General features: G+C 43.6%; 1 protein-coding gene across 18 annotated transcripts in view; it reads left to right on the top strand.

The window, feature by feature from the left end:
- Positions 1 to 18,529, top strand: part of LOC137335801 (ankyrin-1-like) — a 233,740-nt gene that overhangs the window by 85,138 nt on the left and 130,073 nt on the right. For all 18 annotated transcript variants that reach the window (XM_068001226.1, XM_068001235.1, XM_068001234.1 and 15 more), the window contains exons 3-4: positions 7,102 to 7,200; positions 8,314 to 8,412. In XM_068001226.1, the coding sequence (XP_067857327.1) occupies positions 7,102 to 7,200; positions 8,314 to 8,412 (198 nt within the window). The remainder of the gene's footprint in view (positions 1 to 7,101; positions 7,201 to 8,313; positions 8,413 to 18,529) is intronic.

The raw sequence follows: 18,529 nt of genomic DNA, 5'->3' as shown, positions 1-18,529 counted from the left end.
TATTTTGCACACAGCAAGGTCCCACAAACATCAAGTGAAACAAATGGCCAGTTGATCTGGTTTTGGTGGTATTGGTTAAAGGACAGATGCTGGCCAGCACAAGAAAGCTGCAGAGTAGTTGCAACCTGTTGTGTTGTGTTTGGATTATCTGCAGGAACTTCCCAGTGTTCAGGAGAACCTCCCCCCACCCTGGAACGACCTCGGGCCACTCATGAGCTGCACCTTCACTTCCCTGCTTACTGTCAGGCGAGGTTCCCTGAACCTTCATCACACTGAGAATTGCTGCACCCACCACCCTCGGTGAATTGTACCAAAAATACAGGAGAAATACAAATTAACCGTGCGGGGGGATTGATCACTTTGTTGGTTGGTGACACTGGGATATGTTCATTTTTTTTTTTCTTTTTCGCTCAGCTCAGGAATGTGGAGTTGAAGTGCAGCCAGGTTTGTTTCTTAGCGGTTTTTTTGTGTTTTAGGCCCCCCTTTTTATAAGGTGGGGTGGGGTGGTGAGGGTGTGTTCATGTGCAGTAAACCAATAAACCCAAACCAAGTGTCAAATTATAATTTTATTATCTCGGTCCAGGATGCACTCCAGTCCCTGCGGGGCCCACCGGTCGCGGAAAGCCTCGAGCGTACCGGCAGACACCGCGTGCTCCCTCTCCAGGGCCACCCGGGCGCGGAGAATGCCGCGGAAGAGAGGCAGGCAGTCGGATCCACCGCCCCCCGCGGGCCGTGTCTAATCTGGACCTGTGGATAGCCACCTTGGACAGGCCCAGGAGCAGGCCCACGAGGACGTCCACCGAGGGATTTGTTAATTGTATCCATGTGATTTATATCAATAAGTGTTAATCGTATTCAGGTGGTGCGTATCAACTGGGGACTCTCATGGATCCATTTCTCTGAGGGCTGATCGAGGCTGTGGTGAGGATAATGTGGATCTCTGTGAATAAAGGCTTGGAAGCAACTGAAGACCAGGCTCTCGTATTCCATCCTTCACCACCTGGCGATCCAGTTTATTACAGGATTTTCCCATGTGCACAATGCTGATCCACCATGTATTAACAAATCGAGGAGAAAAGGTTTGCCTGAAACTGTTAAATTGGGCTGTTGATGCTTTTTGAAGAGTATCGAGGCTGGACCGGTTGTTAAAAATAAAAATGTCTGATGCTGAATGACAGGTCACTAATTCAATCTCAGGGGCCTACTGAAACCATAAACTGTCTGACCAGCTCTCTGACGTCTTGTAACGTGAAGACTGTTCACTTGAATCATTGCTTTGTCACGCTAACTCCCTGGCAGTCATGACTTTGTAGAGTGATGATAAAGTCTGTGTTTGCCCTCTGCTGGTTGGAGTTTGCACGATGAGTTCAGCCCCTCTATTTTCAGCAGCCTTTGAGTGGGATGATGGGCCGAATGTGAAAGGTGAAGGGGGTGGGGGAAGGGTTTGGAAGAGGAAGAAAAGGCTGCAGAGGAAAGGGCAGTTGTCCCTGGTTCTGTGACACAGTGCGAGAAAGCGATGGATATAAAGATTTCTCAATGTTCTGTAGCTTTATTTTAGTGACTGCTTCGAGTGTCTTTCATGTGGATGATGTTTGAGCTCCTCCTGCCCACGTGAGCAGTCATGAGTTGGATGTCAGCAGATACCCGGCGTACTCTGCTCCCGGTGAAGTACAAAATGCAATGAAAGTTTACTTTTGGAATATTGGAGTGCAGTGATCTGTTCATTTGATGTGGAGGTTTTCTTTTTGTTTGTTGGAGGAATCAAGTTGATGAGGAAAATTCCTGGGACCTGCTGTTCTGTTGGATTTCGGCTTCGGACTTGAAGGGATGTTGGGTTAGACTTTGGACTTTGAGTGAGAAGGTGGAGGGTGAAGCTGCACTGCAGAGTGGGAGGGGGGAGCATGGAGTCGTGGACAGCAATGTCCGTAACTCAGCTATGCTGATCTGTCGAGGTGCCAGGTGCTTTTCCATGCAAAACTAAATCAGAAGAGAGGCCGCACCAGTTTCTCTTGTGCATCTCCTATAGTCAATCCACAAATAGCATGGCAGAGAGCTGAGACGATCTGCCCTCTCTTTAGCACATGTCACCTCTGAGTCACAAGGCTGTCGATCCCAGCCCCACTCCAGGACTTGACATAATCTAGGTTGGCGCTGCAGTGCAGCACGAAGAAAATGCTGCATTGTTGGAAGGGCCATCTTTCAGACAGGACCTCAGATCAACGTCCCGTCTGCTTGTTCAGCTCCAGGCAGATGTAAAAATCCCATGCCACTATTCAAAGAAGAGTAGTGACTTCACTGGTGTCAGGATCAATATTCTTTCCTCAACCAGCACCACCAATAACAGGTTAATTGGTTGTTCATCTCATTTACTCTTTGTGGGACCTTGCCGTCTGCAAATTGACTGCTGCATTTGTCGACATAACAGCAGTGATCCATTTGGATGCCCTTAGGATGTGATAAGATGCAACATAAACGCACGTCCTTTCTTTGTCTCAGTTGCAGCTTAAAGAAAATTGTGTCACAGGACAAGATATGCTACCAGGATAGTTTCTATTACTTGAACAATTTTCTCTGTTCCTTTTCTAAAGGGGCTGATATATTTCTGGGATAAGGTCACTTGGATACTAGCATCCAAACTATTTCACCCAAGTATTCATGTATGAGTGTTGACAGCGAAGAATGGCAGACGATCCAGTGGAAGGCGGAACAGCGAAGTCCAGCCCAGTCCTTAGCCAATGTCCACACATGCACTTTCTTGCAGGGGTTGTTTCGGAGTGGGAACTCTGAGTGATTTTCCTCTTCCCTCGCCCAGGGTCACTGAGGCCAAATATATAGCTTGCCCCCCTGTTAGTGAAGGGTGTGGAGTTCGTGCGAATTGTCAGAATGATTGTGAGAAACGCCGAATTTTCGGAACAGGCATTGAGTCACTGTAAAAGGGAAATTTGAGCACCCTTTTAATGGGGAAGGATGGCTCACAAACATGTGAAGGAGACAACTGGTGTGGCAGTGGGTGATGAAAAGGGGCAACTTGGTGTTCTTACTGAGAGGAGCTGGCTGGAGAAGAAGTAGCACAGCTTAAACCAGAGATATTATTGTAAAGCTCCAGCACACAGCGTATTTGGATGGTGAAGGAAATCTGTATTCAAAGATCTTTCTCTGCTTCTCCCTCTTCTCCGTCACCCTCTCCTCTCTCTCTCTCTCTCTCTCTCCTCCCTCTTTCCTTCTCTCACTGTCTCTCCCTCTCACCTCCGTCTCCTTTGTCTCTCTGTCTCTTGATTTCCCACTCCCCCTCTCCCTTTCCTATTTTGTGAAGTCCGCCTGAATTACCTTTTGGGAAGACAGTCGCTTGTGAGGATTAAGTTTTTGTTTGGCTCAGTACTGACGTCGGGAGAGCTGAGATCAGCTCCGAATGCTCTCATGCCATCCTGTCCCACGTTTGATTGTTGCACTGCTCCAAAAATAGGAGCAAATAAATTGTAACAGCCACAATGACATAAGCACCATACATAAGATTGATTGGAAAACTAAAATAAAAAACACAATGAACAGGACAAATCGAACCCAGCCAAGTACCTCCCTCAGCTTCCTCCCAATCATCAGTAAAAAGATGGAAGGAGTCATCAATAGTGCCAGCAGTTCGGTTCAAATTCTGCCAGAATGATTGGGCTCCACATTTCATTGCAGCCTTGATCCAGACTTGGACCCAAGAGCTGAATGCCCGGGGAGAGAGTCGTTGTCCTTGATATCAAGGCAGCATTCGACCAAGTATGACACCAAAGAGCCCCAGCAAAACTAAATTCTATGAGCTTCAAAAGGAAAATCTTCCAATGGCTGGAGTCATACCTAATGGTTGGCCCCTTAAAAACTGAAAGTGGGGATATTGTCATTGACAATGGGGAAATGGCGGACATGTTGAACGATTACTTTGCGTCAGTATTTACAGTCGAAAAAGAGGATAGAATGCCGGAAATCCCAAGAAAACTAATATTGAATCGGGGACAGGGACTCTATAAAATTAACATAAGTAAAGCAACAGTAATGTAAAAAATAATAGCACTAAAGAGTGACAAATCCCCAGGACCAGATGGTTTCCATCCCAGGGTTTTAAAGGAAGTTGGTGAGCACATTGCAGATGCCCTAACTATAATCTTTCAAAGTTCTCTAGATTCAGGAACTGTCCCTCTCGATTGGAAAATTGCACATGTCACTCCGCTTTTTAAGAAAGGAGAGAGAGAGAAACCGGGGAATTATAGACCAGTTAGCCCAACATCTGTTGTGGGGAAAATGCTGGAGTCTATAATTAAGGATAGGGTGACTGAACACCTTGAGAATTTTCAGTTAATCAGAGAGAGCCAGCATGGATTTGTGAAAGGTCGGTCGTGCCTGACAAACCTGATTGAATTTTTTGAAGAGGTGACTAAAGTAGTGGACAGGGGAATGTCAATGGATGTTATTTATACGGACTTCCAGAAGGCATTTGATAAGGTCCCACATAAGAGACTGTTAGCTAAGATAGAAGCCCATGGAATCGAGGGAAAAGTACAGACTTGGTTAGGAAGTTGGCTGAGCGAAAGACGACAGAGAGTAGCGATAATGGGTAGGTACTTACATTGGCAGGGTGTGACTAGTGGAGTCCCGCAGGGATCTGTCTTGGGGCCTCAATTATTCACAATATTTATTAACGACTTAGATGAAGGCATAGAAAGTCTCATATCTAAGTTTGCCGATGACACAAAGATTGGTGGCATTGTAAGCAGTGTAGATGAAAACATAAAATTACAAAGGGATATTGATAGATTAGGTGAATGGGCAAAACTGTGGCAAATGGAATTCAATGTAGACAAATGTGAGGTCATCCACTTTGGATCAAAAAAGGATCGAACAAGGTACTTTCTAAATGGTAAAAAGTTAAAAACAGTGGATGTCCAAAGGGACTCAGGGGTTCAGGTACATCGATCATTGAAGTGTCATGAACAGGTGCAGAAAATAATCAAGAAGGCTAATGGAATGTTGGCCTTTATATCTAGAGGACGAGAGTACAAGGGGGCAGAAGTTATGCTGCAGCTATACAAAACCCTGGTTAGACCCCACCTGGAGTACTGTGAGCAGTTCTGGGCACCGCACCTTCGGAAGGACATATTGGCCTTGGAGGGAGTGCAGCGTAGGTTTACTGGAATGATACCTGGACTTCAAGGGTTAAGTTACGAGGAGAGATTACACAAATTGGGGTTGTATTCTCCAGAGTTTCGAAGGTTAAGGGGTGATTTGATCGAAGTTTATAAGATATTAAGGGGAACAGATAGGGTGGATAGAGAGAAACTATTTCCGCTGGTTGGGGATTTTAGGAGTAGGGGGCACAGTCTAAAAATTAGAGCCAGACCTTTCAGGAGTGAGATTAGAAAACACTTCTACACACAAAGGGTGGTAGAAGTTTGGAACTCTCTTCTGCAAACGGCAATTGATACGAGCTCAATTGCTAAATTTAAATCTGAGATAGATAGCTTTTTGGCAACCAAAGGTATGAAGGGATATGGGCCAAAGGCAGGTAAATGGAGTTAGATCACAGATCAGCCATGATCTTATCAAATGGCGGAGCAGGCATGAGGGGCTGAATGGCCGACTCCTGTTCCTATGTTCCTAATGCAAATGAAGATGGTTGTGGTTGTTGGATGTCAGTCATTGAAGCGTCAAGATATTGCTGCAGGAGTTTCTCAAGGATACATCCTTGGCTCAACCATCTTCAGCTGCTTCATCAGTGACCTTCCCTCCATCGTGATGTCAGGAGGGGCTGTTTGCTGATGATTCCACAGTGTTCAGCTCCATTCACAACTCCTCCGATAATAAAGCAGCTTATGCCAGTTTTACAGCAAGACCTGGATAACATCCAGACTCGGGCTGACAAGTAGCAGGTAGCATTTAGAACAAGTAAGTGCCAGGCAATGACTTTCGAACAAGAGAAGGCCCAGCCACCTCCCTGACCTTCAATGGCAACACCATTGTCGAGTCTCCCACCATAGACATCCTGCAGGTCACCATTGACCAAAAGCTGAACTGGACCAGCCTTATCAACACAATGGCGACAAGAACAGGACAGATGCTGAGTACTCTGCAACGAATGGCGCACCTCCGAACCCCTCAAACCCTCACCACCAACAAAAAGGCAGACGTCACGCGATGGAAGACTCACCAGTCATTCAAGAGAGAATTAGATGAATTTCTGGAGACAGAAGGAAGTGAAGGATATGGTGAGCAATGTGCTTGATGGATCAAAAAGGATGGGCTTGTTGGCATCTATGATTCCAGAAGGTGAAATCAGTGTTAAAATAAATCCTCGTGCACAAGAACAGTCATAATCAGTGGAGATGGATGGAGAAACGATACACTCAGCCATTAAGGCGCAGCGTGTGGTGAAGAAAATGGTGTCACTGTGTACGCTGTATCTGTAAAGATAAGTTGGGTCCAAATAACCAACTGAGATTTGATGGCCAGCTGCCATGTTAAAGGATGCTGGTCACCGTTTCAGGGAACCGAGAGACGTCAGCTGAAAGTGATGGTGTTGTTCAAGGCGAGTTATGCCATTTTATCATCTGTTGACAGAAGAGCGCAGGCTTGCCAAACATGTCTTCTTGTCAGCCGTGCCTCCTGCATTCCCGCTAACAGGCAAGGAAGTCAGCAAGCACTGCTCCTACAAAGAGCTCACTCACACATGCTGAGCAACAATGGAAATAGCAGCTGACATTAAAGAAAAATATTGGAAAGACTCTGCTGTCGAATTCATTCAAAATGGTGTTGCTTTGAAGTTATAGCGGGCTCTGTGTTGTTGCTGTCTTTACTGTTAGCCCACATGTTGGTCTGTCAACAGTAAGGGACGGACGTGCCTTATTGTTTGGTGGTGAAAGTTTCCTGCAGAGAGATGGTATCCACCAGTCGCAACTTTTGACTCTCAGGTGACCGCGTTCTTCCCACTATCAGGAGGTTTCCTTCCGATGTCTGCGTTGAGATTGGCTTTGTGTGTTTTTTTCTCTATGTTTACCCAATTGTTCCAAAGTTTGCAGTTCCCTCAAAAATTATAAACTTGCCTTTGTGTTTGATAATTCGCAGAATGGGCTTAACGGCCTCCATCTGGCCTCCAAGGAAGGGCATGTCAAGGTGGTGTCAGAGCTGCTGCACAATGGCATCATTCTGGAGACAGTGACAAAGGTGAGAAATAACGGTGTGGGATCAAACTGCACGTGCAGCACTGAGTGGAAACAGTATAATGTAAAAAGGGCCAACACCACTCAGCACATGTCATGCAATGATTGCAGCACATTATGTTCAGTCTCACTGCTGCAATATGTATAGTGCAGTGACACTACTTCACTGTGTATAGTGCATTGACACAACTGCAACATTTACAATGCAGCCACTGCTACACTGTGTATAGTGCAGTGTCATTACTGCAACATCTATCGTGCATGTAGTGCAGTGAGACTACTTGGTGTGTTCGGGGCAGTGAAACTATTGCAGCGTATGTAGTACTTGAGACTACTGCGCTGTGGATCGGGCAGTGACACAATTGTAGAGTATAAAGCACACTCAACTGAAACTACAACAGATACACAGAGCAGTGATATTGTGAAACATGCAGTGTACGTGTCGTGAGGTTAAACTGCCACAGGATATCAAGTACCGTACAATCTAAGGGACGGGGCCAATTTCTGGATCCCTTTTCGGATCGAACACTAAAATGAAGAATAATTAACTTCAGCACACTTTAACTTCGTTTTTTGCAAATTTTCTCTTCCCATGAAGGTGCTGACCAGATTACGTTGCAGACTATTCAACAGTGGGGGGCATCAAAGCCCAACTCAAGCCTGTTGGGCTTGACCTGACCTCCACATATCTGCCCTTTGCAACTGAAGAGACTGGACAATGATCAGGAGAGGAAACCTCTGGCTGATGTTTTTTTTATATATTCGTTCATGGGATGTGGGCATCACTGGCAAAGCCAGCATTTATTGCCCATCCCTAATTGCCCTCGAGAAGAATTTCCCCTCTCTCTAGCCCATGTTGAGCTGAGACCAAAAGGAGCAGCCAAATTGCTGCCCTGGTCAAGATCAGTTAACTTGGCACTGACTGGGAATTCAAAGCTGGGACCTTTCAGTCCAGATGGTTCAGTACTGCACCAGGTGCTGCCTTATCCACAAGGCCACTGGAGAACTGATACCTATTTCTGGCTTCCAAAGGTATTTTGTTGGTTGGTATAGTTCTTCCCCACTGAAATCTTTGTTTCATTGATGAGTAATTGTTTGTGGAACTTTTGCGTTGCAGAAAGGGAACACAGCCCTGCACATTGCAGCTCTCGCTGGTCAGGAACACGTGGTGAAGGAATTGGTCGATTATGCAGCAAACATCAACGCTCAGTCCCAGGTAAGAGGCAACTGGTTGAAAAGATACTACGAAAGCCCAAGGAGGACATGTGCTCACTCTCATGTCCAATTCTTTTCCAACTGTTGGCACTCAAACTGGGGACAAGCCAACTGTTTGTACTTCACCCAATATCTCACCGCATTACCTCAACTCACCATTCTGGCAGCTCAACTGAGATCGGGAACCAAACCACATCCCACTTCTTCCCAGTGCACCACCTTGGTAAATGAGCAAAACACAGGTCATAGATTGCAGGACCTGGCATATTCATCTCATTGACGAGTTCAGGTGATCTCATAAACTACGAGAGGCAAACTCTGAACTCCCAGACGAGATTGATGCCTTGTGTACCTTTATCTTGTTTATAATGTAAGTTGTGCAGTTACTGGGGACACATCCTATCCTTTAAGCTGGAGCAAAGCATCACGCCAGATACTGAAGGCTAAAATCCTCCAGGAAACACAAGACTGATTGCTGGCGAACAACCCACAGTTTATTACTACACACAAATACATCGAAATTACGACACAGAAACAGGCCATTCAGCCCAACTAGTCTGGTTTGGAATTTGCCCTCTGTTCTAATCTCCCTTTTCCTTCATCGACCCAATTAATCTAACCTTGAACGTTGACACAATTTCTGCCACAACCACGAACCCTGGAAGTGAATTCCACAGCCTCACAATTCTCTGTGTAAAGACGTTTCTCCTGCTCCCTGTTCTAAATCTCTTCCATTTAATCTAGTATCCATGGCTCCTCATTCTTCACCCTGCAATTACCACCCTGTCCCATCCTTTCATCATTTTAAACACTTCCATCATATCACCCCCCTAATCTACATTGTTCCAACAAAAAAGACCCAATTTTTCAAAGTGTATTCTTATCTCCTCATACCAGGCAGCATCCTAACAAATGTGTGTTGTACCCTCTCGAGAGCCCCACTATTCTTCTTACGGTGTGAAGCCTAAAACGACACATTGTACTCCAACTGGGGTCTTTAGGTTTTATATTGGCTCACATTATCTTTTATATTCCATACCTTATGATAAAACTTGAAATCTATCAGCTTTATTTTTATAGACTTATCCACTTGAAGTGCTGCCTTCAATGCCCTGTGAACCGAGATCTCCAAATCCCTCTGCTCTTCTCCACCATCGAGCATACTTCCATTCACAGTCTAATTACTGCTGGTATTTTATTTACTAAAATGCATCACCTCCTGTTCACTGACATTGAATCCCATCTGCCACTTTTTTAGCCCATTGCTTGTTCACTACATCATCAATCATATATGAGATTCTTTTAGTTTATGGGGAATTATTTTGTATTTTCAAGTGGAGGAAGCATCCATTTGATTGTTAGTGATCCGAAGGCAGCATCTATCATAACCACAGTGATCAAGACTCGGCCTCTGAGCTGTTAAAGGAAGTTTATTTATCGTTAAAAATCCATTAAGTTCGATCAAGAGCCTGCTCATGTGTTCTGTCAGTCTGTAAACAACGTATTAATTGTTTAGAAGAGACATGTAGTGAGAAAGCAAGAAGAAGTAATGCTGTTGCTGGAAAGCTGAACTTGTCAAACCTAAAGTTGCTGAGTTCTGGAATTTCTTGTCTTCATTTCATCCCAGAACTGTTCTGCAGGGATGTGTTGTCTCCAGACCACATGCCTTTAACCAGGGAAATTTGTGAATCCAGCGTAGAGTGCTTTTCAGGCAATTGGGGGTAGGTGCTGACGATGTGCGATTGTGTAAAACGACCTGCTGACTTGTTAGCACCTGTTTTACACAATTGCACAAAGTCAAAATACACCGCGTGTACTTTAAAAGAGAGCAGCTGACTGCAGACAATCAACCAGTTCCATCAGAGGTAAAGCCCCCTCGACATTATCCCATCAGATATTACCAGAATTAGTACATGATGGGTTAGATACAGGGTAAAGCTCCCTCTACATTATCCCATCAGATATTACCAGAATTAGTACATGATGGATAAGATACACGGTAAAGCTTGCTCTACATTATCCCATCAGATATTACCAGAATTAGTACATGATGGGTTAGATACAGGGTAAAGCTCCCTCTACATTATCCCATCAGGTATTACCAGAATTAGTACATGATGGGTTAGATACAGGGTAAAGCTCCCTCTACATTATCGCATCAGGTCTTACCAGAATTAGTACATGATGGGTTAGATACAGGGTAAAGCCCCCTCTACATTATCCCATCAGGTAATACCAGAATTAGTATATGATGGGTTAGATACAGGGTTAAGCTCCCTCTACATTATCGCATCATGTATTACCAGAATTAGTACATGATGGGTTAGATACAGGGTAAAGCCCCCTCTACATTATCCCATCAGGTAATACCAGAATTAGTATATGATGGGTTAGATACAGGGTTAAGCTCCCTCTACATTATCGCATCATGTATTACCAGATTTAGTACATGATGGGTGAGATACAGGGTAAAGCTCCCTCTACATTATCCCATCAGATATTACCAGAATTAGTACATGATGGGTTAGATACAGGGTAAAGCTCCCTCTACATTATCCCATCAGGTATTACCAGAATTAGTACATGATGGGTTAGATACAGGGTAAAGCTCCCTCTACATTATCCCATCAGATATTACCAGAATTAGTACATGATGCGTTCGATGCAGAGTAAAGCTCCCTCTACATTATCCTATCAGGTGTTACCAGAATTAGTACATGATGGGTTAGATACAGGGTTAAGCTCCCTCCACATTATCCCATCAGGTAATACCAGAATTAGTACATGATGGGTTAGATACAGGGTTAAGCTCCCTCTACATTATCGCATCATGTATTACCAGATTTAGTACATGATGGGTTAGATACAGGGTAAAGCTCCCTCTACATGATCGCATCAGGTATTACCAGAATTAGTACATGATGGGTTAGATACAGGGTAAAGCTCCCTCTACATTATCGCATCATGTATTACCAGATTTAGTACATGATGGGTGAGATACAGGGTAAAGCTCCCTCTACATTATCCCATCAGGTATTACCAGAATTAGTACATGATGGGTTAGATACAGGGTAAAGCTCCCACTACATTATCGCATCAGGTATGACCAGAATTAGTACAAGATGGGTTAGGTACAGGGTAAAGCTCCCTCTACATTATCCCATCAGATATTACCAGAATTAGTACATGATGCATTCGATGCACAGTAAAGCTCCCTCTACATTATCCTATCAGGTGTTACCAGAATTAGTACATGATGGGTTAGATACAGGGTTAAGCTCCCTCTACATTATCGCATCATGTATTACCAGATTTAGTACATGATGGGTTAGATACAGAGTAAAGCTCCCTCTACATTATCGCATCATGTATTACCAGATTTAGTACATGATGGGTTAGATACAGAGTGAAGCTCCCTTTGCATTATCGCATCATGTATTACCAGATTTAGTGCATGATGGGTTAGATACAGAGTGAAGCTCCCTCTACATTATCGCATCATGTATTACCAGATTTAGTACATGATGGGTGAGATACAGGGTAAAGCTCCCTCTACATTATCCCATCAGATATTATCAGAATTCGTACATGATGGGTTAGATACAGGGTAAAGCCCCCTCTACATTATCCCATCAGGTATTACCAGAATTAGTACATGATGGGTTAGATACAGGGTAAAGCTCCCTCCACATTATCCCATCAGGTATTACCAGAATTAATACATGGTGGGTGAGATACAGGGTAAAGCTCCCTCTACTTTATCCCATCAGGTATTACCAGAATTAGTACATGATGGGTTAGATACAGGGTAAAGCTCCCTCTACTTTATCCCATCAGGTATTCCCAGAATTAGTACATGATGTGTTAGGTACAGGGTAAAGCCCCCTCTACATTATCGCATCAGATATTACCAGAATTTGTACATGATGGGTTAGATACAGGGTAAAGACCCCTCTACATTATCCCATCAGGTGTTACCAGAATTAGTACATGATGGGTTAGATACAGGGTAAAGCTCCCTCTACATTATCCCATCAGGTATTACCAGAATTAGTACATGATGGGTTGGATACAGAGTAAAGCTCCCTCTACATTATCCCATCAGGCATTACCAGATTTAGTACATGATGGGTTAGATACAGGGTAAAGCTCCCTCTACATTATCCCATCAGGTATTACCAGAATTAGTACATGATGGGTTGGATACAGAGTAAAGCTCCCTCTACATTATCGCATCCGATATTACCAGAATTAGTATATGATGGGTTAGATACAGGGTAAAGCTCCCTCTACATTATCGCATCAGGTGTGACCAGAATTAGTACATGATGGGTTAGATACAGGGTAAAGCTCCCTCTACATTATCCCATCAGGTATTACCAGAATTAGTACATGATGGGTTCGATACAGGGTAAAGCCCCCTCTACATTATCGCATCAGATATTACCAGAATTAGTACATGATGGGTTAGATACAGGGTAAAGCTCCCTCTACATTATCCCATCAGATATTACCAGAATTGGTACATGATGGGTTAGATACAGGGTAAAGCTCCCTCCACATTATCCCATCAGGTATTACCAGAATTAGTACATGATGGGTTAGGTACAGGGTAAAGCTCCCTCTACATTATCGCATCCGATATTACCAGAATTAGTATATGATGGGTTAGATACAGGGTAAAGCTCCCTCTACATTATCGCATCAGGTGTGACCAGAATTAGTACATGATGGGTTAGATACAGGGTAAAGGACCCTCTACATTATCGCATCAGATATTACCAGAATTAGTACATGATGGGTTAGGTACAGGGTAAAGCTCCCTCTACATTATCGCATCAGATATTACCAGAATTAGTACATGATGGGTTAGATACAGGGTAAAGCCCCCTCTACATTATCGCATCATGCATTACCAGATTTAGTACATGATGGGTTAGATACAGGGTAAAGCTCCCTCTACATTATCCCATCAGGTATTACCAGAATTAGTACATGATGGGTTAGATACAGAGTAAAGACCCCTCGACATTATCCCATCAGGTATTACCAGAATTAGTACATGATGGGTTAGATACAGAGTAAAGCTCCCTCTACATCATCCCATCAGGTATTACCAGAATTAGTACATGATGGGTTCGATACAGGGTAAAGCTCCCTCTACATTATCCCATCAGGTAATACCAGAATTAGTACATGATGGGTTAGATACAGGGTAAAGCTCCCTCCACATTATCCCATCAGGTATTACCAGAATTAGTACATGATGGGTTAGATACAGGGTAAAGCCCCCTCTACATTATCCCATCAGGTAATACCAGAATTAGTACATGATGGGTTAGATACAGGGTTAAGCTCCCTCTACATTATCGCATCATGTATTACCAGATTTAGTACATGATGGGTGAGATAGAGGGTAAAGCTCCCTCTACATTATCCCATCAGATATTACCAGAATTAGTACATGATGGGTTAGATACAGGGTAAAGCTCCCTCTACATTATCGCATCAGGTATGACCAGAATTAGTACATGATCGGTCAAATACAGAGTGAAGCCCCGTCGACATTATCGCATCAGATATTACCAGAATTAGTACATGATGGGTTAGATACAGGGTAAAGCCCCCTCTACATTATCCCATCAGGTATTACCAGAATTAGTACATGATGGGTTCGATACAGGGTAAAGCTCCCTCTACATTATCCCATCAGATATTAGCAGAATTAGTACTTGATGGGTTAGATACAGGGTTAAGCTCCCTCTACATTATCGCATCAGGTCTGACCAGAATTAGTACATGATGGGTTAGATACAGAGTAAAGCTCCCTCCAAATTATCACAACAGGTATTACCAGAATTGGTACTTGATGGGTTAGATACAGGGTAAAGCTCCCTCTACATTATCGCATCAGATATTACCAGAATTAGTACATGATGGGTTAGATACAGGGTAAAGCTCTCTCGACATTATCGCATCAGATATTACCAGAATGAGTTCATGATGGGTTCGATAAAGGGTAAAGCCCCCTCTACATTATCCCATCAGATATTACCAGAATTAGTACATGATGGGTTAGATACAGGGTAAAGCTCCCTCTACATTATCGCATCAGGTATTACCAGAATTAGTACATGATGGGTTAGATACAGGGTAAAGCCCCCTCTACATTATCCCAACAGATATTAGCAGAATTAGTACATGATGTGTTAGATACAGGGTAAAGGTCCCTCTACATTATCCCATCAGGTATTACCAGAATTAGTACATGATGGGTTAGATACAGGGTAAAGCTCCCTCTACATTATCCCAACAGATATTAGCAGAATTAGTACATGATGGGTTAGATACAGGGTAAAGCTCCCTCTACATTATCCCAACAGATATTACCAGAATTCGTACATGATGGGTTAGAAACAGGGTAAAGCCCCCTCTACATTATCCCAACAGATATTAGCAGAATTAGTACATGATGGGTTAGATACAGGGTAAAGCTCCCTCTACATTATCCCATCAGATATTACCAGAATTAGTACATGATGGGTTAGACACAGGGTAAAGCTCCCTCTACATTATCCCAACAGATATTAGCAGAATTAGTACATGATGGGTGAGATACAGGGTAAAGCTCCCTCTACATTATCCCATCAGGTATTACCAGAATTAGTACATGATGGGTTAGATACAGGGTAAAGCTCCCTCTACATTATCGCATCAGATATTACCAGAATGAGTACATGATGGGTTAGACACAGGGTAAAGCTCCCTCTACATTATCCCAACAGATATTAGCAGAATTAGTACATGATGGGTGAGATACAGGGTAAAGCTCCCTCTACATTATCGCATCAGGTATTACCAGAATGAGTACATGATGGGTTAGATACAGGGTAAAGCTCCCTCTACATTATCCCATCAGATATTACCAGAATTAGTACATGATGGGTTAGATACAGGGTAAAGCCCCCTCTACATTATCGCATCAGGTATTAGCAGAATTAGTACTTGATTGGTTAGATACAGGGTAAAGCTCCCTCTACATTATCCCATCAGTTATTACCAGATTTAGTACATGATGGGTTAGATACAGGGTAAAGCTCCCTCTACATTATCCCATCAGTTATTACCAGATTTAGTACATGATGGGTTAGATACAGGGTAAAGCTCCCTCTACATTATCCCATCAGTTATTACCAGATTTAGTACATGATGGGTTAGATACAGGGTAAAGCTCCCTCTACATTATCCCATCAGTTATTACCAGATTTAGTACATGATGGGTTAGATACAGGGTAAAGCTCCCTCTACATTATCCCATCAGTTATTACCAGATTTAGTACATGATGGGTTAGATACAGGGTAAAGCTCCCTCTGCATTATCCCATCAGATATTACCAGAATTAGTACATGATGGGTTAGATACAGGGTAAAGCTCCCTCTACATTATCCCATCAGGTATTACCAGAATTAGTACATGATGGGTTAGATACAGGGTATAGCTCCCTCTACATTATCCCATCAGATATTAGCAGAATTAGTACTTGATGGGTTAGATACAGGGAAAAGCTCCCTCTACATTATCCCATCAGATATTACCAGAATGAGTACATGATGGGTTAGACACAGGGTAAAGCTCCCTCTACATTATCCCATCAGATATTAGCAGAATTAGTACTTGATGGGTTAGATAGAGGGTAAAGCCCCCTCTACATTATCGCATCAGATATTACCAGAATTAGTACATGATGGGTTAGATACAGGGTAAAGCCCCCTCTACATTATCCCAACAGATATTTGCAGAATTAGTACATGATGGGTTAGATACAGGGTAAAGCTCCCTCTACATTATCGCATCCAGTATGACCAGAATTAGTACATGATTGGTTAGATAAAGGGTAAAGCTCGCTCTACATTATCCCATCAGATATTAGCAGAATTAGTACTTGATTGGTTCGATACAGGGTAAAGCTCCCTCTACATTATCCCATCAGGTATTACCAGAATTAGTACATGATGGGTTAGATACAGGGTAAAGCCCCCTCTACATTATCCCATCAGGTAATACCAGAATTAGTGCATGATGGGTTAGATACAGGGTAAAGCTCCCTCTACATTATCCCATCAGGTATTACCAGATTTAGTACATGATGGGTTAGATAAAGGGTACAGCTCCCTCTACATTATCCCATCAGATATTACCAGAATTAGTACATGATGGGTTAGATACAGGGTAAAGCTTGCTCTACATTATCCCATCAGGTATTACCAGAATTAGTACATGATGGGTTAGATACAGGGTAAAGCTCCCTCTACATTATCGCATCAGGTATTTCCAGAATTAGTGCATGATGGGTTAGATACAGGGTAAAGCTCCCTCTACATTATCCCATCAGGTATTACCAGAATTAATACATGATGGGTTAGATGCAGAGTAAAGCTCCCTCCAAATTATCACAACAGGTATTACCAGAATTAGTACATGATGGGTTAGATACAGAGTAAAGCTCCCTCTACATTATCCCATCAGGTATTACCAGAATTAGTACATGATCGGTTAGATACAGGGTAAAGCCCCCACTACATTATATCATCAAGCACATATGGATCAGCGTTAAAGCAGGATAAAGGTTATGCAACCTAATATGCCAAGGCCAGGTTCAGCGCAATTTTGATACAAGATCATGCCCACCACATTGCTTCATGAGGCATTCCCAGGACAGGTGCAGCCTTCCTGCCCTTGCTCCGGGGTGCAGTTCAGCAGGCACTGGGCACTCTTCAGTACCTCACCCTGAAGGGTGAACCTGATCCTTGACAGTCAACGTTGGCAAACTATTAGACCTTGGATGGGGAGGGTGGAGTTGACAACCCAGCTTCATCTGATCCTCACCTGATGTCCACCCATGCACACTTTCCAGTCGGATATCGATCAGGAGTAGGAACCATGGCCAACTTTAACCCCCTTCCCCCAATCCAAAGGCACTGAGGCCAACTGTAATCCCCCCAACAGCTGTCCTGGATGGGATCAGGAATAACGAGCAGAGGGAATCCGTCTTGTTTGCAGTGTCGCTCACACAGAGGGACCAGAGGAAGCTACATTGATGCTCATTGCTGTTACTCTCCCTGTAAGGAAGAAAATGGGTGTAACTAAGTACTCAGGGAGTGTGCTTTTTGTACTGATCGGTGAAAACCAGTCCAATTCACACTGGAAACGCACAGTGACATCTGATGCAGAATGAAAGCTGGTGGTTTTTGCATTATCAGAACGCTGTGACTGTGAGATTCATCACACGAGCAATCGCTAAATATCCCACTTTCAGTCAATCATCTTTCCTATATTTCCACATCCTCTACTCCCTGTCTATTGGAGCGTGGCTCCCTCTGACGGGCTCTGATGGATGTTTCTGCAGTGTTAATGGGTTCCTGAAGTGAGTGTGACGTGCTTTGTTCCTGAAGTGCTCTGCTTTAGTTCTGCAGTGTCAGCTCGAATTTCTGGCTGCGAGCCTGAATTTCCTGTGCGCAAACAGCAGCACATCAGGTACTGCTCCTCAAAACCGGTCTGCTGTCAATAAAAAAAAAAGGTTTTTCTTCTTCTTCCTCCCCAAGCTCATGTATTTGCAAGTGATTCCATTGAGTACGGTTCTAGCAGACTTCATTTCCTGATCTCCAGCATGTCCAATGCTATCCTGGGACCTCATCTGCTATTTAACCAAGCACAAGATGATAGAAGAGAACATTAGGACATCAGTAGCACCCCCCCCCACCCGCCCCCTCTCTCATACTCACCTTGCCTCAGGTTACTTTGAAGGCAGAATTAGAGTACGGCTGCGTTTCTCAGTAATGAATCACCTGCTAAGGGAATTGCAGGAACATGTGAATTTGAAATGCACAATGTCAGAGAATAAGATTTAATGGCGAGCAGTTAATTATAGAAGGAATCAAGCATTCTCTGGTTTTCATTAAGATAAGAATTTCACCTCCCTCCATCTCGCCAGCGTTGTGACCTGTGTGTTCTTTTTTCCCTCTGTATCGTCGGCTTTTAAAACAGGCAAGAGACTTCCTCAGTGCACCTGGGCATTGGCTTTCTCTGACCCTGCTGTTTGTGCGTGACGAAATGCTGG

This window comes from Heptranchias perlo, chromosome 20 (assembly GCF_035084215.1).
Source record: "Heptranchias perlo isolate sHepPer1 chromosome 20, sHepPer1.hap1, whole genome shotgun sequence".
NCBI classification, from domain to species: domain Eukaryota; kingdom Metazoa; phylum Chordata; class Chondrichthyes; order Hexanchiformes; family Hexanchidae; genus Heptranchias; species Heptranchias perlo.
The sequence above is the reverse complement of the archived record's forward strand: the minus strand, read 5'-3'. Positions and strand labels throughout refer to the sequence as shown.